At 41.6% G+C, this 27,992-nt stretch overlaps 2 protein-coding genes across 2 annotated transcripts; one reads left to right on the forward strand and one right to left on the reverse strand.

The window, feature by feature from the left end:
- Positions 1–226: 226 nt before the first annotated feature.
- LOC143489882 (uncharacterized) lies at positions 227–7,071 on the reverse strand. The gene is made up of 4 exons (XM_076988786.1): positions 5,720–7,071; positions 5,567–5,643; positions 4,184–5,095; positions 227–233 (listed from the first exon to the last, which is right to left on the reverse strand). The coding sequence occupies exons 1-4, from the start codon at positions 5,720–5,722 to the stop codon at positions 227–229; spliced, it is 999 nt and encodes a 332-aa protein (XP_076844901.1). The 5' UTR covers positions 5,723–7,071.
- A 2,459-nt stretch (positions 7,072–9,530) lies between these two features.
- On the forward strand, positions 9,531–21,877 carry LOC143490074 (uncharacterized). Its single transcript, XM_076988802.1, has 27 exons — positions 9,531–9,621; positions 10,789–10,926; positions 11,134–11,277; positions 12,026–12,190; positions 12,406–12,471; positions 12,634–12,751; positions 12,949–13,054; positions 13,363–13,598; positions 14,096–14,221; positions 14,491–14,617; positions 14,993–15,161; positions 15,247–15,336; positions 15,555–15,672; positions 15,870–15,975; positions 16,283–16,518; positions 17,013–17,171; positions 17,462–17,588; positions 17,962–18,130; positions 18,216–18,305; positions 18,470–18,564; positions 18,914–18,964; positions 19,231–19,609; positions 19,721–19,897; positions 20,221–20,332; positions 20,961–21,058; positions 21,238–21,408; positions 21,826–21,877. Exons 1-24 carry the CDS (start codon positions 9,531–9,533, stop codon positions 20,325–20,327), a joined length of 3,390 nt encoding a protein of 1,129 aa, XP_076844917.1. The 3' UTR covers positions 20,328–20,332; positions 20,961–21,058; positions 21,238–21,408; positions 21,826–21,877.
- The last annotated feature ends 6,115 nt before the right edge of the window (positions 21,878–27,992 follow it).

Genomic DNA, 27,992 nt, shown 5'->3' on the forward strand with positions numbered 1-27,992 from the left:
TTGTAAATAAGATGACTGAAATGATCAAAATCAATGTCAAACTGGCCAAAACACTTTATTTCAGTGGGGGTTGAATAAATTTGATCACAACTGTACTCCTGTTGTTCTATACTGCTGTTATTTTGAGTGTTCTGCAGTATTGCAATGCTGTGTGGTATAATTGCTTGTCCTTATCTGTAAAGTCAGGATTGAAATATTTGATTAAGATATATTCAAAAATTGTGGGTCAGCCTCTAGAAAGATTATATGAGACCACTTATCATACCAACACAATGTGGCTGGCTAAAAACATAATTTTTGGTACTAATCATGTTTTGAAGAGTGAATATGTACTTCTCCCATCGGGGCGGCGTTATAGTGTTCCAAGGTTCAATAAGGTTAGACTGAAGAATTCTTTTGGAGCTGATCGCCTTTGAATTCAATGTGCTGGTGTCTCTAGAGATGGTCCTCTACCTGCCCGAGAGCAGGTCACAACCCACTACCACCTGAGCCTTCCAGTCCCAGCCAGCCCCAGCCAGAGCTGACGCCCCCTTTGAGTGGGTGTGGTTTTGTAGACCGGCCTCAGGGAGGACTTCAGCACAACACTAAGTGCTTGTGGGTTATATTGAACATTTGTTCTTGCTTTTTGTGTTTGTTTTGGGTCTTATGCGAGGGTAATTAAATGACAGTAATATTAGCTAAAGCATTTAAATCAACTCCAAACACTCAAATAATAAGAGAGATTTACCACATCCTGTGTGTGTGTGCACGCTAATGACACTATATGCAAGAGGACGTGCTGATGCTCCTACCTGAGGCTCACCATCTACACCAAAGAGACTGTGACTACTTGGCCAGGGAACAAGGACCTTAAACATTATCTGTAGAACCATCCTGCGCACCACGGACTTGTGCTAACGGGCCGCCCAATGGAGGATGGGTTCCCTTTTGAGTCTTGGTCCTCCCAAGGTTTCTTCCTAATCCCCACCACCATAAGGAGTTTTTCCTTGCCACTGTCGCCTTGGCTTGCTCATTAGGGATCTGGACCCATACGATTGTAAAGCTGCTTTGTGACATATGTTGTGAAAGCTATATAAATAAATTTGACTTTGACTATACAACAAAAATACTATGTTTAATTTACAGTCGAACTATAATCCACACACTTGAATGGTGTATTTTTAGGCACACTGAAACAGCATATATAATTTACTATAGCTATAAATTATTATACATCTAAGCATTCCTGCTTTTAACCTATTAATGGTGATTATGTGTATAATTTTATGCAATGTATGGTTTTTTTTTAAATAGTTTGTCACTTGTACTACATCACTGTCCCACTAGTGGGGAGTATTTGACAGTGAGCTGTGTTGAGACCAGAGACCGTATGTATATATATACATATACTCTCAGAGGGCCATAAAATATTCTTAAAACATATATATAATATAATTTATCCAATTTTATTTAATCTACTTACAGTTTGACATACGACATCTAAACAATTACAAAAATATAAGCAAATACATTATTCACCTGTGTCTATTCAATCTGTGTTGGAAGGTGAGAGGTTAAGTGGAAGCCTGTGAGCCTGTCTCCCCCTATCAGGACTGTGATGCCCGCTGTTCGTTTACAGAGGGCCAGGCAGTTATAATGGCCTATGTGCACGCTGTTAAGTAACGTAATTTCTGCTAAAAGGTTAGGATGGTTGTTGACATCCGGTAGCCATTGAAAGCGTACACTGTGCTAGCTATTCACCTCACCAGTCTTGTAACGAGCATATTTACCGTTATTTACTTGGAAGTTTCCTTCATCTCCTGTCCGTTTACGTGTCCTAAACATGACAGGTAAACAAAAAAAAGTATCGTTTCAACAACGTACAGACAGCAGGTCCAACCACCACTGCTGTGTGCCATTCTGCACAGCATCGACAAGGTGTAATTCCTACCTGAGCTTCCACACCTTTCCAAAGGACCCAGAACTGCAGAAACAATGGGTGGTTAAGATCAGGAGAGATCATTTTATCATCACGAGTACTTCCTGAGTGTGTTCGCGACATTTTATCACTGCTGATCTGCTCGAACCACTCCTGCTGGACGACGATGACTGCGACCTGGAGCTTTTCCTGTGCTATTTCAATGGAATAACTATACTATTCCAACTCCACGACCTGGAGTATGGGAAAGAACAGAGCGTCCACCCAACACTGATCTAACAGAGATGCAGACTGACCATGATGATGATGACCCCTTACCGTGTCATGAACATGACTACTGCGTCAGTAATGAGCCTGCTGCGCTTGATCTCTCCCTCAATGAAAATCAAGAGCTACGCAAGGAGATATCAAGGCTCCGAAAACAAATCGAAGACTTAACTGTCAGCAGCAAGTTCTGTTTGGAGCGGTTTTCTGCCTCTGATGACGACATATGATTCTTTACCAGGGAAATAAAAAATATGGCAGGACACAGTATACGGATGGGCCTTCCCTGGTGTCTGAAATACATTATGAATGAATTAGCCATTATATAACTTTATATATAACTTTTATATTCCACAGATTTGCAAGCCATGCCCACCTGATGGGCTTTTGGAAGCAAATAGAGCCAGTCACCCACAACATCATACGGGTTACAAGTGCACGGACTGTTGAGAAGACTGATCAGGTCCCTCACTGCCAGTGCAACGGTAAATGTTTTCGTGTTGTCCATACAAAGCATGTTATGTCATCATTTTCAAATTAATCTTTACATCAAAAGAAGTTTTGATAGTCATAATGTAATATGACAATAGGATAATGTATTTTTCCCCAGGTTCTTCAACCAATTGATGAGTTTTTTCTCTTATGAACTACCTGTCATTGGGACTGATGCAAAAGGATTTGGCCCACAGATTTAGAATACATTGGTCAACTGTTAGTCGTATTATTAACACCTGGGCCAACTTCCTTTATACTGTATTGGGAGCTGTTTCTATTTGGTTAGATGTGGACACTGTGAAAACTCACCTCTGAGATGTGTTTCAGGACTACGCTGACACTCAAATAATTTTAGATTGCACAGAACTAGGATGTCAAACTCCAAATTCCCTTCTCCTCCAGAGTGAAGTGTTTTACACTTATAAATCACACTGTACATTCAAAGGGTTGATTGAGATAGCCCCTCATGGCGCATTGACCTTTGTGTCTTCTCTTTATCAAGGTGCTATCAGTGATAAAGAGATCTTAAAGCAGTCTGGCATTGTGGCCCTCCTTGACCCATCTATGGCCATCATGGTGGACAAGGGTTTCCTTGTTGAAGACTGCGTTCCATGCAAAGTCCACATACCCACGTTTCTGTCAAAGAGAGCTCAACTGTCTAGGTCAGAAATCAGAACGTCACAGTCCATTGCAAGACTGAGAGTCCATGTTGAGCGTGTGATTCGCAGAGCCAAAGAACATAAAATATTCAGCACAGTGATCCCCCTTTCAATCACAGGGAGCATAAACCAAATTTTTACTGTTGCCTGTCTTTTGGTGAATTATCAAAATGGCCCCTTGGTAAAAGCCTGGGCAAACAATGGCTAATCTCAATCCAGAATTAGACAGATGATGTAATGTGAATTATGGTGATTTATTTATTTATTTATTTCTCTAACCTTAAAATGATCCCTTTAAGGTCAGGGGTCGGCAACCCGCGGCTCCGGAGCCGCATGCAGCTCTTTGATCCCTCTGATGCGGCTCAGCTTTTGAATAGAATTCATGAGTATTTAATTAACGTATATTATTTTTGAGACTTAAAAAAATGTTCGGGTGGAATTTCACAAATGTCCGGTTTCGGTTCGCTTGAGTGACATGTCATCGTCACTGAAATAAATTTCCAATTACTTTGCTTTTGTGGCTCTGAGTCAAAAACGTTGCCGACCCCTGCTTTAGGTCATGCTAGTCTGTAAATATTGGCTGCAATGTTAAGGTACAGTGCAATATGATTAATTGTATAAAATGCTTTCACTTTTATATGTAAAATTGACACAACACAATACAACATTATGTATTTCTTAACTGTTACTGTATTTGTAAAAAATGAAATACAATAGTAATACAATTGACAGAATAAATTGAAATTGTTTTAATTGTTCATGAGTTTATGTCTTCATTATGATTTTCTATTGCTTGGGCATAGAGAGGTATTTTGGCATGTAAGTGTTAAAGAAAAACATATCACACCTTTTCACCTCTTCTAATACACTGCTATCTCTGTAAATTCGCTGCACAAAGATATCATGGGCACAGATAACTAAATCACACCACTGCATACCAGTAATCAATAATTGGCCCTGAATTTGCCAATAATAACAATGGCTCTCCTTCAATTTGTGTAGGCCTTGTGCCACTTTGAGGAATTTGCAGTCTACATAGCTTTGTGCATTTGGGCACTTAATTTCAACAAGCCCAAATGATGGACGCTCAAGTGGGTCATATACAAGTCCATCAGGTGATGCACCCAGCCAAGATGCATCTGGATGAATCACTAGCCCACACTTGGTCAAGTTCAAGTTTTTCAGAACTGCATAGTCCTTTAAGGCCCCTGTTTCTATTTCAAGTCCCCTCTTCACGTGTGCTGTTTGTCGTGTCCCTCGGATTATCCTTTCTGCCAGGCTTTCTGCAGCACCTGGACCTCTAACGTGGCTCACTTCTCTGAAATGTGAGGCAGTCAATCTTTCTCTCCTAAGTGAATGCCACTCAGGTGTAGCACTTTGGGATCTTGTTGCCTCCTCAATAAGGTGTGACTGTGACAAGGTCACAGAAAGTGAGCTTAGGTGTAGCTGTTCTTGGTGTGTTGGCACAAATGAATATTCAGGTGGGCTTAGATGGTAATATTCTAGTGGCAGACTCGGGAATGGGGGTGCATCCTCATGTATGACAACACTGTCAGATGGAGGTGGTGGTTGTTGATAGGACAGTACACTGCCAACTTGTACCTTCCCAAAGATGGAGTCCACAAGTGGCTTGTCAGGCGAGATGTTCATTGTGTAGATGAGTGGAAGAGAATCTGCTTTCATTCCAGCGTAGACTGGTCCAGGATTGAGGGTGGCCGGGTGTGGGAGGTCACCGCAGTAGCCCTTGAAAAGTGTACTTCTGAAATAAAAGAAGAGTGAATAACATTTATTTTTACACATTGTAATCTGTTCACCAGCACAACTGATTGTGAATCACATATCACATTGTGTGTGTGTGTAGGTATGTGTATGTATATGTTTATGCATGTGTGCATACGTAGATATACATATTTGCCCTATATATGTATTTTATTTTTTTTCTTTTTGTGTATTTTATATATTGAGTGTATTTTCGGGATAGGGTACACTTGCTGCCTGTTCCTTACATTATCTTTATGCCTTCTGTTGTAATGTGTTTTGTAAAGCATCGTTGAGCATTGTGGAAAGCGCTATATAAATAAAAATTATTATTATTATTATATCACATGTCATCTGAAGTACAACGAGGCTAAATTAAATTTTGAAGAGAACAGGGTCTTATCAGATGATCAAAAGCATTTATTTTTTTAGCACACACTGTAATCTGCCTATTAAATTTGGTACTACATACCTAACTCCACTGGCTGTAGTAGCACCTGGTTTTGGCTTTAGGACAACCATGGCATCCACGGGTCCAGGCTTCACTCCCTATTAATTTAAAAGATGGTGTTAGTAAAGTGACTGTGATACATTAACTAACATTAAATAATGAAATAAGACAAACCATTGTTCGTGGTTTATGCCACTTCTGTCTGTGTGCATGAAAGGACAGGAGGGACGACAGACATGCCAGATTCAGAATAATGAGCAGTCTGGAAAAGCAATGCAACCAAGTGGTTGCAGATTCCGCAACCAGCAACACAAGAGCAGTTGCTGTTAATGAGCACAACTGGCATTGAATCACGTAATGTCATCTGAAATACACAAGAGGCTAAATTTAATATCTTGAAAAAAAGACTTCAGCAATGTCAATAGGCGCAATATCTGTCCCATCATGTTGTTAGTGGTGAATGTCACTTGTCTATTGTCTCATGTAACGTTTGTGCTGTTTTGCATCACTCTTAAAACACTTGGCTATACTGTCTTTCTATTCTACAGTGTTGTGCATGGTTCAATCTACTAGTTCACTGAGCAACTATAAACTAAATATATTTTAGATTTAAACTTCATTTTCACTCCAGATGAAATGCTTACACATAGGAGTGAAACAGGCCTACTTATATTTATATTATTTTGTTGTTTCCACCACCTACAACAGAACAGTGCAGGTTTTACTTCAACTGCTTCTTGAAGAGTGTTATCAGAATATGTTAATAGGTGTAAGTGTTGAAGCCATATGTAAATAAAGAAGATGAAGGATTTGAAAGACAGATTGACAGATTTTAGAAAATGCAGTTTGAAGAATAGCTGAGGTGGACTATATTCTGCTTTTGAGTCATAGAGGTAGATAACAATAGCTCGAACTGTAAAATAAACTCCCATTTGTTTACTATAGGCAAAACAGACTGCTAATGATTCCCACTCAGCTACTCTGCATTCGGCTACCATTGTAAGCTTTGAAAACCAATGCCTATGGTTATCACAGCTTACGTGAAGTAAGAGCAAGGATAAAAGATTGAACTTGTGTTGAACTAACTTTTGAACTTGTTCAACAGAACTTTGAACGTGACACTGAACAGAACTCGTATCATTTTAACCAGTGCTACTCTCAGCTGGTGTGGTGTATCTGTTTTCTTCATAGATCTGTAGCAGTGAGCCCTCACTGTTATCTCGTCAGCCTTACTTTTGCCTGATACTTCCATCAGAAATACAAACATGTTTTAAAAGGCATTTCTAGTACTAGGACAGGTCGGTTCGTTACTAAAAACAACATCACTTCATTAGACTGCCACCTCAGGCTAGCTAGCTAACTAGCGTCAGCCACTTACCTTCAAAATTGCAGAGGTAGGATGAAACGTAGAACTTGAAACCCTTTTCAAGTTTACTCTGTGTCGTTGTACTTGATGCTCTGACAATACGACGCACATCGTTGACGGTAAACTTCGGGAACTCCCAGAGGCACCTTGTGAATTTACACTCGGCCATTACACTCGGCCATTCCGCATACCAACCGGAAATACGGTACCATCCTGACACCAACGAGGAAGTGGTGCGTGCACCTAGACCAATCAGCGCAATACCAGTTTCAAATGACAGCAAAATTGACCAATCATATCTTCCCTCTTAGTGGGCGGGCTTAACTGTATGATCATTTCCGCCCGCTGTGGCGACGCTAGCTGTCGTTAGCACCACTGCTAGCTAGTTTCTATTCATTTCTTTGATGTATATATAACATATATACGGGCTCTGGTATGAACCCTTTGGGTACAAGCCAGGCTGCATCAGGTTATTGTAGCAGTCTGGCTGATTTGGTGTTTTGGTTAGAAAAATAGTAAACTGTGATATCACGTGCTACTCAACTTTGGAATGTTTGGTTTAGAATGTAGAATGTTTGGTTGGGAAGGTGGAATGTTTGGATTCAGTTTTGATGCTGAAAAGCTCAGAACAAGGCGCACGACATTTTGCTGAGAATTACAAACCATACAAATTTAACTAATCTTTCAATTTTTTCTAGATCTTTCTCTCTTTCTATTCTTTCTATTTTTCAGGTGGAGAATGAGTTTTTACCCCAGGAGAACTGACCAGCCAAGGCCTGGACAGGAACAGAAGACCTTCATAGACACACCAGGTTTTACCACTCATGGTGAGAAAAATAAATTTTCTTCTTTTTATACTTCTATGTAAGACAGTATATTAATTCTTAAGAGTATGGATTTCTATAGGCTTTTTCATAATAATTAAAAGTTAAATATACACATTTATATAGTAGGTTTCTAAGGTTCAGAAAAATAACATGTATATTTATTCTACTGATGACTGTCAAGCTCTTTATTTCATGTGTACAGGATAATATAATTAATGGAGCATGGGTTATTTCTTTAATTTCTTTGACTCAGCACAATTTTCATAAATCCCACCATGTTAACATTGTCCATGTGGTCATGGAAAAAGCAAATAAAAATAAACATTTTTAAAAAGAGACAGATTTCTAACATGACATCACAAATTCTTAAGCCTTCTCCCCACATTCTAATGACATCACATGGCATCACATAGCCCTTGTTATAATCACTTGTTCATTGGGAATCACTTAAAGGCATTTGAGCCTCACCGGGAGGCATGCTGGGTTTCACTTTACCTGCTGTGGTATTTTCAGGTGTGGCCTACAACCCCCAAGATCCCTGTGGACCAGCACCCTTCCCTCACGGAAGTACGGCGGGACCCTCAGATGTCGGCCATGTTAAGATGCCTGTAGAAAGACCACTCCACACTGGTACTGTGTAACACTGAAGATTACATGCGTATTCAACAATCCAAATAACCATGCATGATAAAGTAGAAAAAAACTTTTATTACATTTGCCCGGGGAGCAGTTGTGGTTAGGTGCCTTGCTCAAAGGCACCTCACTCATGGCCTCAGGCCTGGGAATCGAACCCACGACCCTCACAAGACCAGTTCCCTACCACCGGACCATGACTGCATATTTGTATTATTAAACATGGGGACAGTATTTATTAGAAACAGGGGAAGACAAACGAATGAACCAGATGGACCAGAGGAAGACAAATGAATTTAATGTATTTCATGTTCCAATTTTTACTTTAGCTGTGATATGTTTGGTGTAGAGTAGAGCACTTTAGAGTGGGCACCTTGACGACCCACATACAGTCTGGGTGTACTGTGACACTCGTTATCTGCTAGGCGGTTGTGTTTAGTCTAAGGTGACAATGCTTCGAATCATTGTTATACCAGCATAGTATAATACTGATAATACATGTATATGGATTACAGATGTCATTTATCACTATTTTAGTACACCCTCAAACAATCTAAACAAAACATTGTCATGCTGCTTTGCTGGCTTCTGATACCTCATCTGGACTGTCTAGCAGTGTCTAGCAGAGGCGAGATGTGCTAGACATGAGCAGAGCTAGGAGGTACTGTAGTTTGGCTCTTCAGTATCTACCAGTATCAGAATTAAAATAATTCTGAATTGTGCCGAAATAATTAAATTGAATCAAGTTGTATTGAAATGTAAGATTTCATGATGCAATAAACTAAAAGAATCATAACTAAGCTAAACTAAAACTGGGTCACACATTTACTGAAGCTCTGATAAATGTCTTCCTGCTTCTGGGCTCACGGATGCCCTGCTTTCAGTTATTCAGTACTACTTCATTGTGCTGCCATTATATGAATTGTAGCAAGATGCATATGAGAAGTTGCCGTTCTCGGTCCATCTTGCTTGAATCATATTTCAGTGGCACTTTCAGATAAAGAAACATATGCAACGTAGTACTAAGGCACTGAGAAATGTTATGGTGAGTTAATTTCTGCTAATGTCCTTATTCGCCCATGCAGGTGAAGTTGGCTCCAGCAGGTGTTCCAAACTGCCTGTGCTCACTTCACGCACGAGAGTGACCAGGTCGGGACTGATGAGGCCTTCTCCACCCACCTTCACAAAGTTGCCTCCACTGCCCAAACCTGCTGGCCGAGAGCCTCTCCGTGCCTTCAGGCCTGCCAAAGGTGAGCTCACTCTTTTGCTCTCCTGGAAATGGCATCCAAATCATTTGTTGCAGCAACAACAACAAAAAAAGTAAAAAAAAAAAAAAAGTATTAAAAAAAGCAAAAACTGCTTTGAAAGCCCTATAGGGGAGACCGGGTATGGTTGTAACATGGGGAGAGTTGTAACACCATCAGTTCCACTGATCATGGATAAGATAGGAGTCATATGATCATTTCAGTATTTACCCAATTCCTCCCTGATCCCACATGGTGAATATCAAGGCTGTAAACAGGCACATGCCGATTCCATTGAGAAAAAACTGAATGTATTTCATGTTCCATTCTTTACTTTAGCTGTGATATGTTTGGTGTAGAGTAGAGCACTTTAGAGTGGGCACCTTGACGGCCCACATACAGTGTGTGTGTACTGTGACACTTGTGATCTGCTAGGTGGTTGTGTTTAGTCTAAGGTGATAATGCTTCAAATCATTGTTATACCAGCATAGTATAATACTGATAATACATGTATATGGATTACAGATGTCATTTTTCACTATTTTAGTACACCCTCAAACAATCTAAACAAAACATTGTCATGCTGCTTTGCTGGCCTCTGATACCTCATCTGGACTGCTGCCAAAGTTAATAGATATGCTGCCATATATCTATTAATCTTTGTAATCTATATAACATGGCTTCTTTAAGTATTGGGTATCACCTGGCCAGCGTTAAGCTGTGGTATGCAGCAGCAGTCTGTGTGATATAAGGAGTTTGTGTTTTGTACCTACTTCTGTTGGCAAGGACAATGTGAGCTTACAAGCAAGACTAGACTTGAATGTTTTATTGCAGTCAGTTGATTGTGCCAGCACCCCACTACCCCGGGCCTGCGCTGTTCTGATCCACAGCTCTCCAGAGCTCTCCCATAGCCACTTTTGCTCCTCACTGCCATATGCAGATTTGATTATGAATAAAAGTTTTCTTAAATGTTATTCGAATTGCTCCTATTCATTAGCACATTTCGTTTATCCACTTAATGCTACTCTTGATATACATTTGAGCCATGCCAAAATATCGATTATCATAATCTATTATTATTTAAAATGCAGTATGATCTGCAGGTCTTAATTTCATATGCTGGTCTGAAGATTGAACGTGTCCTCTACAGTTCTGTCTGTGTTTCATGTCCAGGTTCAGTGGAGCCTCCCCAGCTCCACTCTCCAGGGTGGAGGAGAGAGAGAGTGGGGAGACTTCACCGGAGCGGAGGACATCGTCAACCCTTGCTCCCAGACATCTTCAAAGCAGTTAACCCCAGTGATGCTGGTAGAGGTGACTTATTGATGTTGGCTTTACTTTATATGTCATTGAAATACCTGTACAAAATGTAGAATTTATAATGTTGCATCATTTGTTTTTGTGTTAAAATATTGGTAAATACGATATTTGGGAACAAGGAGATCATTTAGTCAGAAACTTCACTCAGGTGTCAAGTGAACGGAGCTAAACACATGATCATGGATGCCCTTTTCCATGCAGGTTTGCCCAAATCCAGCCGCTTGCTGCCTGGGAACCCCCCCGGGTCTTTCCTACTGCCCTCCTACCCTCTGGTCACTCTTCCGGGAGTGCAGCGAGACACAAGCCCTCGGCGCAGAGACCCGGGCCCGTGGAGGGACAGTACTGGTGAGTGCATGGCTACGTTGCTAAGAACGTGCTAGGCACACACAGTGAGGCATGGCTGGTTATTTGGGTGCCCGCTTAAGTTAAGTTGGTCTTGCACTAAGCTTGTCTTGCACTTGTTCCCACGTCAGTGGGATTGATGAGCAGACCCAATTTTGTGGTGTCATACATACTACATGAATTAAATTTTAACCAAAAAATGTGCATATACTTAGATCATTTATAGTCACCACTTGTCAAATGTACAAAATACTTAGATTCAAATTTGATGATCTTCATCTGACATGGTTTCACTCAGTAATGGAACAGTGTCTAGCAGAGGCGAGATGTGCTAGCCATTAGCAGAACTAGGCTAATGTATCTACCAGTATCAGAATTAAAATAATTCTGAATTGTGTTAAATTGTATCAAATTGTATTGAAATGTAAGATTTCATGATGCAACAAACTAAAAGAATCATGACTAAGCTAAACTAAAACTGGGTCACACATTTACTGAAGCTCTGATAAATGTCTTCCTGCTTCTGGGCTCACGGATGCCCTGCTTTCAGTTATTCAGTACTACTTCATTGTGCTGCCATTACATGAATTGTAGCAAGATGCATATGAGAAGTTGCCGTTCTCGGTCCATCTTGCTTGAATCATATTTCAGTGGCACTTTCAGATAAAGAAACATATGCAACGTAGTACTAAGGCACTGAGAAATGTTATGGTGAGTTAATTTCTGCTAATGTCCTTATTCGCCCATGCAGGTGAAGTTGGCTCCATCAGGTGTTGCAAACTGCCTGTGCTCACTTCACGCACGAGAGTGACCTCGTCAAGACTGATGAGGCCTTCTCCACCCACCTTCACAAAGTTGCCTCCACTCCCCAAACCTGCTGGCCGAGAGCCTCTCCGTGCCTTCAGGCCTGCCAAAGGTGAGCTCACTCTTTTGCTCTCCTGGAAATTGCATCCAAACCATTTGCTGCACCAACAACAATAACAAAAAAAGCCCCTGCTGATCCTCTTGTACATTGCTATGCCTGCACCCATGAACATTGTTTTTCTGCACCATGAAGAAACCACTATGAAACCAGAAGTTATATTTGAGATTTTTGATAGAGTACGTGTTAATATGTATTGTGCTTTTCAGGATCTCAAGTGCAAAGCACCAGGGCGTCCCCTGCTGATGACATGTCTGAAGGAGTTATTGGCAGAGGTTGGAATTGGTTTGCTGTTAACACTACATTACACAACACAATGTTTTAAATCTAGTTGAATAATGTTTTGCAGTCAGTCTTCAAGCTGATTTGAACCAAAGTTGAGCTGGTAGCCCTAAAAGTCCTAGTCAGTTTATTTGGGTTCTGGTATCCCTCTCTAGATGAATTCACACCAGGAACTCCCAGGAAGGATCCCCATGAGCAGCAGACTTTACGGCCCTTCTCCAAACCAGATCTTGCTCTCGCTCAGAGCTTCAGTCTGCTTAGCTCTGATGACTGGTAAGTCACACCTGCAAAATTCTGAAGCATTTGGCTAGGGCAGGTTAAACAGCAAGTCATTTATGGTGTTCTGCATATATGGTAAGTTTGCATGTATTTAGTGAAGTTTTTTCCTCTTTGTCCCTTTTCTTGTAGCATTTTTTTCTTGCAGTAACCGATGGTTACAGTGTGTGTCTATGTCCAATATCTTCATACAGGGAGAAGAAAATTGAAGGGTTGATGTTCATCCGTAGATTGGCTCAGCACCACTCTGATGTGCTTGGCAGCAGGCTTCATGAGGTCTGCATTGTTCTTATTCAAGAGGTAAGCCACTAGATTTGCTGACTGTGTATCTGTCTGAATTCTAAAATTAGCAGACACCATCAGCATGTACACATTACAGGTGATGTTGCTGACAAAGTCAAGTCAGAGTTAGCATAGTACTTTTGAAATTCCTTTTTTATAAAAACATTTCTCATCTAATTGAAATTCAGATGGCATAGCCAACTGTAATTAGTGATTAAGGTATTTCCGCCTACATAACACATTGCAGTGGTGGATTATACTTATTAAGATGGTGGTGGCAGTGTTGGATGTGGCTAAAACGAGGTGGAACGTCGTGTTTCCTGCAGGTGCTGCACCTGCGCTCCGCCGTGTCCCGCACGGCGGTGGTGTCCTTGAGGGAGTTGTACTCCAGCCTGCAGAAAGGGATGGACCAGGAAGTGGAGACTACAGCTAAGGTCCTCCTCCACAAAGCAGCGGAGTCCAATGGCTTCATCAGGCAGGACGTGGACACAGCTCTGGACAGCATGGTGCAGAACTGCACCCCCATTCGGAGCATGAACGCCCTTCTCGCTGGAGGACTCTGGTCAGTTAGCCTGCAGTGAGCTTTAAACTGTGGCTTTCAGATAGCAACAACAGTCACAAGAAGCTAACTCAGCACTGATTTTGGCTGCTGTTCTTTGCTGCTGTTTTTACTTCTCCATTGTTCTTTCAAAATATTGCCCTGGCCTATATCAATATTTTTAGTTATTTATGCTCTTAGATATTCTTTTCATTGCATTCCATCTCCGCTCTGCTGATCCAAACTGCCCTTCACACCACTTAAAGAATAGGCTAGTTAGCTAGCGCACAGAGGACATGCAAATGTTTTCTGTTTAAAAAGTACAGATGTACCCTAACTGGTGCAATCTAAGCCATCGAATAGAATATGATCATTTGATTGTGCACTTGGATCATACATAAGGGTATTACGTTTCTTTATAGAAGCTAAAAGTTGTACTGTGTACATTGATTGGATGGATTAATAGTTATTGCCTTCTTTTTTAAATGCCCTAATTTTTTTCCTTCTGTTTTCCTCAAAAGTCATCTGAATGCTGCAGTAAGAAAGTGTACTGCTCGGCACTTGGCTACTTTGGTAGCGAAGATTGGTGCAGAGCGAATTATTCCTGCAGTCTCCAAGTTGGCACAGGACTCTTCCCAAGAAACCAGGTTAGTACTGGGATCAGAACGAGAATTCTACAAAGCTTATTCAGTTTCCCAGATATTAATCTTTTGCTCATTCTTTTAGTCTCCTAGTCTGATACTCTGAAGTCAGCAAATGCTGCTAAATTGTAGAGTAATAGAAGCACTATCGTGTTTTCTACACACAGACGTCCTTGTAAAATTGTGCGCTGGTAAGATAAATGGTCGGTGTGCTGTGAGTTACGGGTCCCTCACTCACGGTTCTCTCCTGTTTTGGGGTCTGTTCCTCGTCTCAGGCGCTTGGGCCGGCGTATGCTGCTGTTCCTGTCCTCCCACCACGACTTTGATAAGATGGTGGAAAAGTGCATCCCTGCTAAAGACCTGGCAACCATCAGGAACACTGTCCACACTCTGAAATCCAAGGTGGCGATTCATGTTTAGATACATGATGAGGATTTTTTTATCCCATTCAGCACTATGCCCCATGTTTACTTACTAAACAAACTTATTCACAAAAGTTTTAGGTGAAACAGACTGCAATAAAAAAACCATCTAAACTGTGATGGTAGACATTGATTGTAAACAAATATTAAAGTACAGGGCAGTGTGTGGCACCACACATTGTATTTACAGTAAGGCATGCACAGTGTAGTCCCAGACCCAGTAGTTAAATGACAGAGCATAGTTCAAAATGAACCGGCTTGAAACCTTTGGGATAAAATCAAAGTATGAAGCAACATGTGGACTTCAATATCACCACTCCATATTTTGTGGTGATTCGTACGTGTGTATTCCCAGGAGAGGACAAAGGTGTCTAGGATTCCAAGATATAAGACGCGTCAGCCTCGTCTGGAGCAGCAAGAAGCTCTAGCCGCACAGGTGGAGCGTCACAACACGCAGCGAATGAAGCGCAGCCTTAGGCACACGGTGAGGGACGTGAGCCCAGACGACGCGGCACCTCTGAAAGGTAACGGCTGACCTCGGCAAACGCTCCCCTCCTGTTTCCTGAGAACTTTACCTTACCGCTTACCCGTGAACCTCCTTCCCATCAGACCTGCAGCTGAACAGTAATGTTCCAGCCCAGACTAGCAGACGAGCTACCAGACTGATCACAGCACGTCCGTCCCTTTCAAACAGTTCTGGTGAGTGTTGCCTGCTCTTCAGCGCTTCATGTGTGATCACTGCTCTTGCACGTAAATTGCTTTGCTGTTAACACTGCATTACACAACAATGTTTTAAATCTAGTTCTCCATGTTGAATAATGTTTTGCAGTCAGTCTTCAAGCTGATTTGAACCAAAGTTGAGCTGGTAGCCCTAAAAGTCCTAGTCAGTTTGTTTGGGTTCTGGTATTCCTCTCTAGATGAACTCAAACCAGGATCTCCCAGGAAGAATCCCCACGAGCAGCAGACTTTACGGCCCTTCTCCAAACCAGATCTTGCTCTCGCTCAGAGCTTCAGACTGCTTAGATCTGATGACTGGTAAGTCACACCTGCAAAATTCTGAAGCATATGGCTAGGGCAGGTTAAACAGCAAGTCATTTATGGTGTTCTGCATATATGGTAAGTATGCATGTATTTAGTGAAGTTTTTTCCTCTTTGTCCCTTTTCTTGTAGCATTTTTTTCTTTCAGTAGCAGATGGTTACAGTGTGTGTCTATGTCCAATATCTTCATACAGGGAGAAGAAATTTGAAGGGTTGATGTTCATCCGTAGATTGGCTCAGCATCACTCTGATGTGCTTGGCAGCAGGCTTCATGGTGTCTGCACTGTTCTTATTCAAGAGGTAAGCCACTAGATTTGCTGACTGTGTATCTGTCTGAATTCTAAAATTGGCAGACATCATCAGCATGTACACATAACAGGTGATGTTGCTGACAAAGTCAAGTCAGAGTTAGCATAGTACTTTGAAATTCCTTTTTTATAAAAACATTCCTCATCTAAGTGAAATTCAGATGGTATAGCTAACTGTAATTAGTGATTAAGGTATTTCCGCCTACATAACACATTGCAGTGGTGGATTATACTTATTAAGATGGTGGTGGCAGTGTTGGATGTGGCTAAAACGAGCTGGAACGTCGTCTTTCCTGCAGGTGCGGAACCTTCGCTCTCGCGTGTCCCGCATGGCGGTGGTGTCCTTGAGGGAGTTGTACTCCAGCCTGCAGAAAGGGATGGACCAGGAAGTGGCGGCTACAGCTAAGGTCCTCCTCCACAAAGCAGCGGAGTCCAATGCCTTCATCAGGCAGGACGTGGACACAGCTCTGGACAGCATGGTGCAGAACTGCACCCCCATTCGAAGCATGAACGCCCTTCTCGCTGGAGGCCTCTGGTCAGTTAGCCTGCAGTGAGCTTTAAACTGTGGCTTTCAGATAGCAACAACAGTCACAAGAAGCTAACACAGCACTGATTTTGGCTGCTGTTCTTTGCTGCTGTTTTTACTTCTCCATTGTTCTTTCAAAATATTTCCCTGGCCTATATCAATATTTTTAGTTATTTATCCTCTTAGATATTCAATTCATTGCATTCCATCTCCGCTCTGCTGATCCAAACTGCCCTTCACACCGCTTAAAGAATAGACTAGTTAGCTAGCTCACAGGACATGCAAACATTTTCTGTTAAAAAACACAGATGTACACTAACTGGTGCAAACTAAGCCATCGAATAGAATATGATCATTTGATTGTGCACTTAGATCATACATAAGGGTATTAAGTTTCTTTATAGAAGCTAAAAGTTGTACTGTATACATTGATTGGATGGATTAATAGTTATTACCTTCTTTTTTAAATGCCCTAATTTTTTTCCTTATGTTTTCTTCAAAAGTCATCTGAATGCTGCAGTAAGAAAGTGTACTGCTCAGCACTTGGCAACTTTGGTAGAGAAGATTGGTGCTGGCCGATTATTGTCTGGGGCGAAAAACGTCACAGCGCGAATTATTCCTGCAGTCTCCAAGTTGGCACAGGACTCTTCCCAAGAAACCAGGTTAGTACTGGGATCAGAACGTGAATTCTACAAAGCTTATTCAGTTTCCCAGATAGTAATCTTTTGCTGATTCTTTTAGTCTCCTAGTCTGATACTCTGAAGTCAGCAAATGTTGCTAAATAGAGTAGAGTAATAGAGTAATAGAAGAGTAATAGAAGCAGTATCGTGTATTCTACACACAGACGTCCTTGTAAAATTGTGCCCTGGTAAGATAAATGGTCGGTGTGCTGTGAGTAACGGGTCCCTCACTCACGGTTCTCTCCTGTTTTGGGGTCTGTTCCTCGTCTCAGGCGCTTGGGCCGGCGTATGCTGCTGTTCCTGTCCTCCCACCACGACTTTGATAAGATGGTGGAAAAGTACATCCCTGCCAAAGACCTGGCAACCATCAGGAACACTGTCCTCACTCTGAAATCCAAGGTGGCGATTCATGTTTGGATACATGATGAGGATTTTTTATCCCATTCAGCACTATGCCCCATGTTTACTTACTAAACAAACTTATTCACAAAACGTTTAGGTGATACAAACTGCAATAAAAAAACCATCTAAACTGTGATGGTAGACATATATTGTAAACAAATAATAAAGTACAGGGCAGTGTGTGGCAGCACACATTGTATTTACAGTAAGGCATGCACAGTGTAGTCCCAGACCCAGTAGTTAAAGGACGGAGCATAGTTCAAAATGAACCGGCTTGAAACCTTTGGGATAGAATCAAAGTATGAAGCAACATGTGGACTTCAATATCATCACTCCATATTTTGTGGTGATTGTACGTGTGTATTCCCAGGAGAGGACAAAGGTGTCTAGGATTTCAAAAGATAAGATGCATCAGCCTCGTCTGGAGCAGCAAGAAGCTCCAGCCGCACAGGTGGAGCGTCACAACACGCAGCTAATGAAGCGCAGCCTTAGGCACACGGTGAGGGACGTGAGCCCAGACGATGCGGCACCTCTGAAAGGTAACGGCTGACCTCGGCAAACGCTCCCCTCCTGTTTCCTGAGAACTTTACCTTACCGCTTACCCGTGAACCTCCTTCCCATCAGACCTGCAGCTGAACAGTAATGTTCCAGCCCAGACTAGCAGACGAGCTACCAGACTGATCACAGCACATCCGTCCCTTTCAAACAGTTCTGGTGAGTGTAGCCTGCTCTTCAGCGCTTAATGTGTGATCAATGCGCTTGCACGTAAATTGCTTTGCTGTTAACACTGCATTACACAACAATGTTTTAAATCTAGTTCTCCATGTTGAATAATGTTTTGCAGTTACAAGGATGTAACTTGTTTTTGTTTCATGTAGTGAGCTTCACTTCACGCTACACTGTGGGAGATCTCCTGGGCTCAGGAGGATACGGCGCAGTGTATGCAGGAGTCCGCAAGGCTGATGGAAAACAGGTGAGCATCAGCTCAAAATACAAGAACGATTGTGGGACCTAATTTCTATTTTAGATTGTGATTAGAACTTTGAAAGGAGCTATGAGTTTTCCCTAGAGAGCCTTTGTTATTCACATGGCAATCAAGTGGTCAAATCTAATGTACCTTGACCTTTTACCACTTTTTGAACACAAAGATCCTGATTATACAATGTGATAAGCTTGACAATCTGTGGATGAGTATTTATCAGACTCCAGATTTATGTGTTACCTGAGAAGCTGTGGCTACCATCTGCAAGCCCTTAGATATGTTAAATGTACTGACTGTTTTGTGTAAACAACTTCACTTCCTGTGTTTTTTATGTGACCAGATCGCCATTAAATATGTGCCAAAGCATCACGAAGAACGGTTCATCACTGTTGTAAGTCCAATATCTTTACTTATGTAATATTGTAACAATGTCTGGAACTTTTTAGATGGGTAAAACTGCAAAGGGACTATAAACGCAAAGCTTTTAATTTTCCATTCAGTGACTCCTCCCAACACGAATGGAAAACAGTTCACTTTTTAGATTCATGTTTCATCTAATGATTGGTACCAATCCAGATCCCTTTCGTGTTATCCTGCTAACCATAATTCCACTATAAAACTTCAAACCTACACTAACAATGTGTTCCTTAATTTTAGCCCGGCAAAACTCGCAGTCTTCCCCTAGAGGTGGCTTTAATGAAGATGGTGTGCAGGCCACCTCGTTGTGAGCATATTGTGGAGCTCCTAGATTGGTATGAGTACCGCTACTGCTTCATCTTGATTCTGGAGCGACCCGTCCCCTGCATGGACCTGTTTGGCTTCTTGGACTTGTACCAACGCCAACTGCCTGAGCCACTGGCACGACGGATCATGCGTCAGGTGGTTCAGGCTGTCCTTCACTGCCGCGACCGTGGAGTTCTGCATAGAGACATCAAGGAAGAGAACCTTCTGGTGAAGACGGACACCCTTGACGTCAAGTTGATCGACTTTGGTTGTGGCGATCTGCTTAAGACCGAACCCTACAGGCACTTTAGAGGTTATTCACCATAGGAATAAAATGTGCACCTCAAGTTAAAAAATGGGATCAAATTAGAGACTATTATAAACTTGTTATTTTGTTACTGATGATTCTCTCTCGTTGTCTCAGGCACCATGGTATACTGCCCACCTGAATGGCTGGTTGACAGGGAGTATGAGGGCCGTCAAGCCACCATCTGGAGTCTGGGTGTGCTCCTCTACAGTATTATCTGTGGACATGTGCCCTTTCAGAAGAAGGAAGACATTGTTGAGGCACACCTGTGCTTCAAGGCAAACCCATCCAGAGGTGAAAAGGCAGAAGCAACTTCAAGATAACTTGAAAGTCTAAATTGCAAAATGATAATTTATGTACTTATTTCATTTGGTAATGTAATACACAACCACAGATTGATAAAATGGACTAATGAAGAATGGAGAATTGGCAATACAACATTTTGTAACCGTCTTAAAATTATAAAAAGACTTGTTCAGTCTTTTTTGTTAGTGATGGATGTTTCTGTACAGTTCTGTCATTTAAAAACGTTGAATAAGCCATTAGAACAGTCAGATCAGAAGTTTCAGATGGTAACTGATTTTCTTTCTCAACTAATCCCGTTGCTACACACACAGACTGCCGCCATCTGATAACATGGTGTCTGCAAAAGGACCCTGAAAAACGTCCTGTGCTCGAGGATGTCCTGGCACATCCGTGGTTTTTGGAAGGACTTCAGAACTAAGTCAGGTTAGACAGGGAGTGTAAATGGAACTGGGCATGAGACTAGAGGACAGCCACCAGTGCAAAATTACATAGTCTGGGCCACTGATATTGAGTAATATGCAAGGTGCAGTGTAATATTAGATGAGCTTATCAAGTTGTTGCTTATGGACCAGAAAAATCTGGGTCAGGCATAGTGTACTATATAACAATTGAATGCTATAAGTGGTATATGCTTATATGTAGTACTTATTAATCGAAAATATCCAAGGTGTATCCACTCTGAAATCCAAGATGGCGATTCATGTTTGGATACATGATGAGGATTTTTTATCCCATTCAGCCACTACGCCCCATGTTAACTTACTAAACAAACTTATTCACAAAACTTTTAGGTGAAACAGACTGCAATAAAAAAACCATCTAAACTGTAATGGTAGACATTGATTGTAAACAAATACTAAAGTACAGGGCAGTGCGTGGCACCACACATTGTATTTACAGTAAGGCATGCACAGTGTAGTCCCAGACCCAGTAGTTAAAGGACGGAGCATAGTTCAAAATGAACCGGCTTGAAACCTTTGGGATAGAATCAAAGTATGAAGCAACATGTGGACTTCAATATCATCACTCCATGATGTTGATGTGGCTTTAGGGTCTGGGTGAGATGCCTCAAGATACTCCTTCAGCTCGAGGCAGGCGCTCTATCCCAGCTGTGGAGTCATGCGCACCTCCTCCTCAGTTTGCCAGCAGGTGAATATTTAGACAGTTCATCAAAACAACAACAAAAAAAGTGCATCCTGATTGGAACTGCTTTGATGTTTGCAATTTTTGATGGTGTTGATGTTGGTTTAATTTGATTGCAGCCTTGTTCATTTTCTGTTTGGACACTATAACCCAATCCTTGTGTTTTCTCTCTTGTGTGTTTTCAGCAAAGATGGCAGCAGAGCACACATCCACAGCATTACAGACAAGACAGAATACGTCAAGCAGCTCAAGGCCTGCTGGGTTCAAAAGACTTCAGGGAGCGCATCAAGGGCATTGATCAGCTGGTGGCCGACTGCGAGGACAACCCATATATGGTCGTGGTCAACATGTTCCCGGTAACACATTTGAACTGAATTGATTTTTTATGTTTTCAGCAGCTTTCAGAAGTGATCTGTATGGGGGGTCATACGTTGGAGAACATTAAATGCTGGCACATCTGAAGAAATGTCAAAAGCTCAGATGCTCCAGAGTAGAAAATATTACAACAATCAGTTTTAACTATTACAGTGGAGGGCAGTCGTGTCCATTGTTAGCGTGAGCTTGTTTTACAATGTATGTGAAGATTTCACCCAAGTGTATCCTTGAAATTGCATTAAACCAAAGAATCCCAAGTGAATGACTTAGGAAAAATCTGTTGGTTGAAATGAAAGGGCTCGAAATCAAATCAGCTCCAGGGCTTAATGGCACTGATATGGTGAGTGCCTGATGAATGCATGGGCGCCTTGCTCTATACCTCTCTTCCTCTGCTACAGGTATTTGATGCTTTCAAAGCATGACTGCAGGAGTCAAATAGCAAGGTTAACCTCTATGCCAGGTATCACCAAATGGCGGACCGCGGTCCGGATCCGGACCCGAACGCCGTCCTGTCCGGACCCAATCACATTCCTGATACGGACCCAAATGCCAAAAAAATTTTAACGGGAGACTATATTTTAAACCGGAGAATTTATTTTCAGACGAGTGTTACGTTCGCCCCCGCTCAACAACTTTCGTTCGCCACCCCCCCCCCCCCCCCCCCCCCCCCCCGCTCAACAACTTTCGTTCGCCAACACCCCCCCCCCCCCCCCCCCCCCCCCCCCCCCCCCCCCCCCCGCCCTACAACAACTTTCGTTCGCCACCGCGGACCCGGACCTAAGGTCTGAGCTATCTGCCAAAAATGGACCGCGGAAAGATTTAATTGATTACCCCTGCTCTATGCCTTGGAGGCCTTACAGAAGATAATCACACTGCTCAGAGACAACCTGGCCCAAGTGGTCTACATCTTAGTCCCAGCTATTGTGGACAATCACCTCAACTCCAAGAATAACGCCATCTACATGGCAACAAGAGGTGCCATTCAAGCTCTCATCAATAACCTTGGTGGGTTCTTTTCTCTCTTTAAAAACATCTTGAAGGACACATGCCACTGGGCTTTAGAAAAACAACAACAAAAATGATTGTGTTCTGTTTTACCTTTGTATCTTTTGATGAAAGGTTGCTAGGTTGGGGGAAAAGGTTCACACAAATCAGTAAAAGAATGTTCTTGCTCTTTGGCTAGATGTTTGTGGTGCAGATCAAATGGAAATCACCTTTCATATTAAGGCACAGTCCAATATAAAGAAAAAAATATTTCTGTAAGATTGACAGGAGATCTTGCATTATCTGACAGCAGATTGTTACAGCAGACCTCCAGCAACAGTGGTACGGTCCACGGGAGGGGTGGAAGCGTGAGAGGGGCCACTGTCCACCTATGCCAAGCCCTTCATGCTCACATGGGTCCGGCGCTGCTGGACTGCACTGCTTCCCAACCTTCCAATATCCACAAGAGCCTAAGAGAGTTTGTGAAGAACCTCCCGATCAACTGAGAGCTGCCAGCCAGACCTCCAGACCAAAATAAAGCCCAACATGGATTCTACTTGAAGATGGAGATGTTTGTGCATTTCTTACTGTGCCTGCGCTTTAAATGAAAGAGAGAGGAAGAAAGTCAAACGTTTTTAACATTTTGAATTAGCAGAAAGCTAAATCCTTAAACTCAGAAGTCCTTTTAAATAAGCAGCACAGATTTTAGCCAATCACATCAGGTTTAACATGCCTAGGAGCTTTGCTCTTTTTGCACTTTGAAATACTAACACTTATCATGATAACTGTTGTCATGGTGACTATAGATATATATTGTTCTATGATTGTTATTTTCTGTTTGTTATTTTACCTCAGGACATATCCTGAGGTAACTGCAGAATGTAATTTATCACAGGCACAAGGAACAAGGATCTATAGTCTTTTTGTTGTTTGGTATGTGTAATGTGACTTTTCAATGAGGAGTCTTAAATGGTTGTTTAAAAAAAAGAAGCTATGATTTACAAAATTACTTTTGGGACATTCCATGTCAAATCAACCAAAATTTGGATTGGTCTCCGCTTGACCATCTCAGAATCCCTTCAAACTTTCCCCATTTGTAGGCAGATATGTTTCATGGAAAAATGCAAAGTATTTCTGTTCCATGTTCAATATTTCAAGAGTTACAGCCGTTTTGTAACCCCCCCCTGCCCCCTCTCCCCTCAGACGCATCTTTTGCGAAAGTGGCTAAATAGCAATATTTGAATGTGAATATCTACAGAATACTATTACAGCTAGAAGGCTGAAATTTTTTTGTATGTTTAGAAACTTGTATACTTGTAATTTATATTCCAAAAATTGAAAAAATAAATATAGGTATTTTGGGAATCAGGGTACCATACGTGTGAAATCAGATATTTGACAGCAAATTGTGCAAAAACTGGACCACATACCGGCAACTTAATTATTACTTCAACATTGCCACTGGAAGTACTTTGAAACATAAAACATAGATCAGCCTTCTTCTACTCCATCCATGAGATAATGACAGGTGAAAATGACTCTTAAGCCCTATCCGGACGGGATTAGTTTTTCAGGGGGACGTCTGTGAAAAATATTTCACCCTTGTACTCAGTGATAAAACTCTTGCATCCGGACAGCAATTGAAAAAACAGGAGGACCCGTGAGTTTTTGGCTTTCTCGGTCACATGACATCGCCTTGTCACGTGATAGCATGTTTAATAATGTCACACTGCCAACTCTGATGATTCCTTTTTAACTTTTAACTTTACTACTGTTCAGTTCAGCATTTAAGATCTCCGTTTAAGTTAAGCTATTTTGTTAAACCAATACAGAAAACACATTATAAAAAATAAATCCGTTAAATAAAATAAAATAAATCCATTAAAAAATCCAGTAAATCCATTTTCGCTCGCCACTGTCTTTACGTGGATCTCCGTGAAAACGCGCGCCCAACGTGTAACTACGGTGCGTGGCAGTGGACATATAGCTGTTTTATTAAACGCGAGGTGATGTCTGCATGTATAAACTCAGACATGTGGATCCGGACGGGACTAAAATTACCAGACGACCACGGAGTACAGCGAAAAACAGTAGGTAATTCCGCCTGTAATTTTCTCTGAGGACGTCTGAGAAAAACACGGACATGCTCGTTCCGGACGGGATTAAAATCACAGAGGACCCCCCGTAAAAGAGAAAATTACCCCAGGACCCCCTGAGAAACTAATCCCGTCCGGATAGGGCTTTTGGGAATTTATTCTATTGACACAACACAACTTACAGCAGCAGAAAGTACATAAATTACAAGTATACAAGTAGGTGATGTTTTTTCCATCACCACAGCATCCCCCACAATTAACATTCACATATTTTGCATTATGTGTTATTGCAAATACATAATTTCACCCAGATGGTTCAACTTTACTCAAAGTGCTGTTTTCATTCCCATTTTTTAAACTATTTTGTGATGACCGCACAGGGAAGAGATGTTTTCACAACACAATCTCCCTTCCCTGTAATTACATCCTTATATATATATATATGTGTGTGTGTGTGTGTGTGTGTGTATTAGTGGTGGGCCGTTAACGGTGTTCGTTAATTTGATACTCTTATCGGGCGATATAAAAATTATCGCCGTTAATCTATTCTTAAAGTTGGGTTGGGAACTGGGTCAAAATGGGTAAGCAAACTATGATGACTTTCAACTTGATAGTTTAGCTCGGCTGTATTCCTAACCAAATTGCACAGTAGGGGCGAGAACGAGTTTTCAAACCTGTGAATTACAAATCGTTTGTGTGTTTACATGGATGCAGTCACGAAGTTGCCAGGTTTGCTTAATGGAAAATTCATTTTTAGGAACGTAAAGTGTTACCGGAGCAGTCGTTTTCTGCATGGTCCTAGCGCTAGATTCGTCGCTATTTAAATATTTATTTTTAACCATTAAAATTGCAGAGGACCAAAACCAGCTTTTGAAAAAGTGCCCCCCAAATTACGTCTGTGAGGTAAAATGTACTAAATGTTGGCTTACATTTCAAATATCATGTTTAGCTGAATAAACATGTTATCAACCCCTTTTAATGTACAGTATGTAGGCTTACAAATTCATGTTTAACTGAATAAACCGTTGAACACGAGTAGCCTACATTTTATTGAGCATGTTTTTTTTACTTCAAGTATCAAAGTAGAACAGCTTTCTCAAGCAGTCATTGATGCATTTTGGAAACAGGAGATGAGCCCCTGGTCTAATGCACCCTCTCTATTAAGAAACCCTATCTCAAAAACTGACTTTTAGTCATTACTTGGGTAGCACGCATATGAGCCATTTTAATATAGATTAATGTAGATTAATTTCAAGATTTCAGTGAGATTAATCTAGATTAAAAAAAATCAATCTATGCCCACCCCTAGTATACAGTGGGGAAAATAAGTATTTAGTCAGTCACCAATTGTGCAAGTTCTCCCACTTAAAAAGATGAGAGAGGCCGGTAATTTACATCATAGGTAGACCTCAACTATGAGAGACAAAATGTGAAAAAAAAATTGAGAAAATCATTTTGTCTGACTTTTAAAGAATTTATTTGCAAATAATGGTGGAAAATAAGTATTTGGTCAATAACAAAAGTTCATCTCAATACTTTGTTGTATATCCTCTGTTGGCAATGACAGAGGTCAAACGTTTTCTGTAAGTCTTCATAAGGTTGGCACACACTGTTGCTGGTATGTTGGCCCATTCCTCCATGCAGATCTCCTCTAGAGCTCTGATGTTTTGGGGCTGTCGGCGGGCAACACGGACTTTTAACTCCCTCCAAATGTTTTCGATGGGGTTGAGATCGGGAGACTGGCTAAGCCACTCCAGGACTTTGAAATGTTTCTTACGAAGCCACTCCTTTGTTGCCCTGGCAGTGTGCTTGGGATCATTGTCATGCTGAAAGACCCAGCCACGTTTCATCTTCATTGCCCTTGCTGATGGAAGGAGGTTTGCACCCAAAATCTCACAATACATGGCCCCATTCATTCTTTCATGTACACGGACCAGTCGTCCTGGTCCCTTTGCAGAGAAACAGCCCCAAAGCATGATGTTGCCACCCCCATGCTTGACAGTTGGTATGGTGTTCTTTGGATGCAACTCAGCATTCACTGTCCTCCAAACATGACGAGTTGAGTTATTACCAAATAGTTCTACTTTGGTTTCATCTGACCTTCATCTGGCTTAAGCAGGGGGACACGTCTGGCACTGCAAGATCTGAGTCCCTGGCGTCGTAGTGTGATGCTGATGGTAGCCTTTGTAACGTTGGTCCCAGCTTTCTGCAGGTCATTCACTAGATCCCCCCTTGTGGTTCTGGGATTTTTCCTCACCGTTCTTGTGATCATTTTGACCCCACTGGCTGAGATCTTGCGTGGAGCCCCAGATCGAGGGAGATTAGTAGTGGTCTTGTAGGTCTTCCATTTTCTGATTATTGCTCCCACAGTAGATTTCTTCACACTAAGCTGCTTGCCTATTGCAGATTCAGTCTTCCCAGCCTGGTGCAGGTCTACAATTCGGTTTCTGGTGTCCTCCGACAGCTCTTTCGTCTTCACCATAGTGGAGTTTGGAGTGTGACTCTTTGAGGTTGTGGGCAGGTGTCTTTTATACTGTTAACGATTTCAAACAGGTGCCATTAATACAGGTAATGAGTGGGGGAAAGAGGAGCCTCTTAAAAAAGAAGTTACAGGTCTGTGACAGCCAGAAATCTTGCTTGTTTGTAGGTGACCAAATACTTATTTTCCACCATTATTTGCAAATAAATTCTTTAAAAGTCAGACAAAATGATTTTCTCAATTTTTTTTCACATTTTGTCTCTCATAGTTGAGGTCTACCTATGATGTCAATTACAGGCCTCTCTCATCTTTTTAAGTGGGAGAACTTGCACAATTGGTGACTGACTAAATACTTATTTTCCCCACTGTGTGTATATATATATATATATATATATATATATATATATATATATATATATATATATATATATATATATATATATAATTCCATTGGTTGAATTCCATTGGTTTTTTTCCATTGGAAAAAAAGCTGCGTCTCGTCAAAGGGCTTCTGGGACTTTTAATGTCAACGGCTTGACAAAGGAAGACGTGACACGAATTTACCGTTGGTGATTTGTTTGACAAGGACAGTGCTGGACATGCGACCTGTGAATATCGTCAGTGGTGAGGAATTAAAAAATCTAATTGAATGCCTCGAGCCCGCATACAGCCTGGTAAGACGTGAAACAGTGTCGCACGCGGTTAAGAGCAAATACAGCAAAACAAAACAAACACTTTAGGGCAAGATCGAAAACTGTAAAGCACTCAGCTTCACAACGGATATATATGGACTAATCAGATGGAACATTACATGACGGTCACAGCGCATTTTATTTCTGATAACTGCCGACTGCATTCATTCGTGCTAGGAACTATAAAGAGTTGGGAGTGACCCACACAGCTGCTAACATAGCAGATCGACTCAGCGAAATAATGGCAAAGTTTAGAATCCCCGCGGGAAAAGGGTTGCTCTTGTATACGACAATGCCGTGAACTCTTCGACTGG

This window comes from Brachyhypopomus gauderio, chromosome 2, assembly GCF_052324685.1.
Source record: "Brachyhypopomus gauderio isolate BG-103 chromosome 2, BGAUD_0.2, whole genome shotgun sequence".
Classification (NCBI taxonomy): Eukaryota; Metazoa; Chordata; class Actinopteri; order Gymnotiformes; family Hypopomidae; genus Brachyhypopomus; species Brachyhypopomus gauderio.

Excerpts from the sequence above, each read along its gene's own strand:
- LOC143490074 (XM_076988802.1), top strand. The coding sequence starts at position 9,531 with ATGAGGCCTTCTCCACCCACCTTCACAAAGTTGCCTCCACTGCCCAAA. Across the intron at positions 12,472-12,633 it reads TGAAGGAGTTATTGGCAGAG|ATGAATTCACACCAGGAACT; the intron begins GTTGGAATTGGT and ends ATCCCTCTCTAG. Across the intron at positions 15,162-15,246 it reads CGACGCGGCACCTCTGAAAG|ACCTGCAGCTGAACAGTAAT; the intron begins GTAACGGCTGAC and ends CCTTCCCATCAG.
- LOC143489882 (XM_076988786.1), bottom strand. Across the intron at positions 5,096-5,566 it reads ACTACAGCCAGTGGAGTTAG|AAGTACACTTTTCAAGGGCT; the intron begins GTATGTAGTACC and ends CTTTTATTTCAG.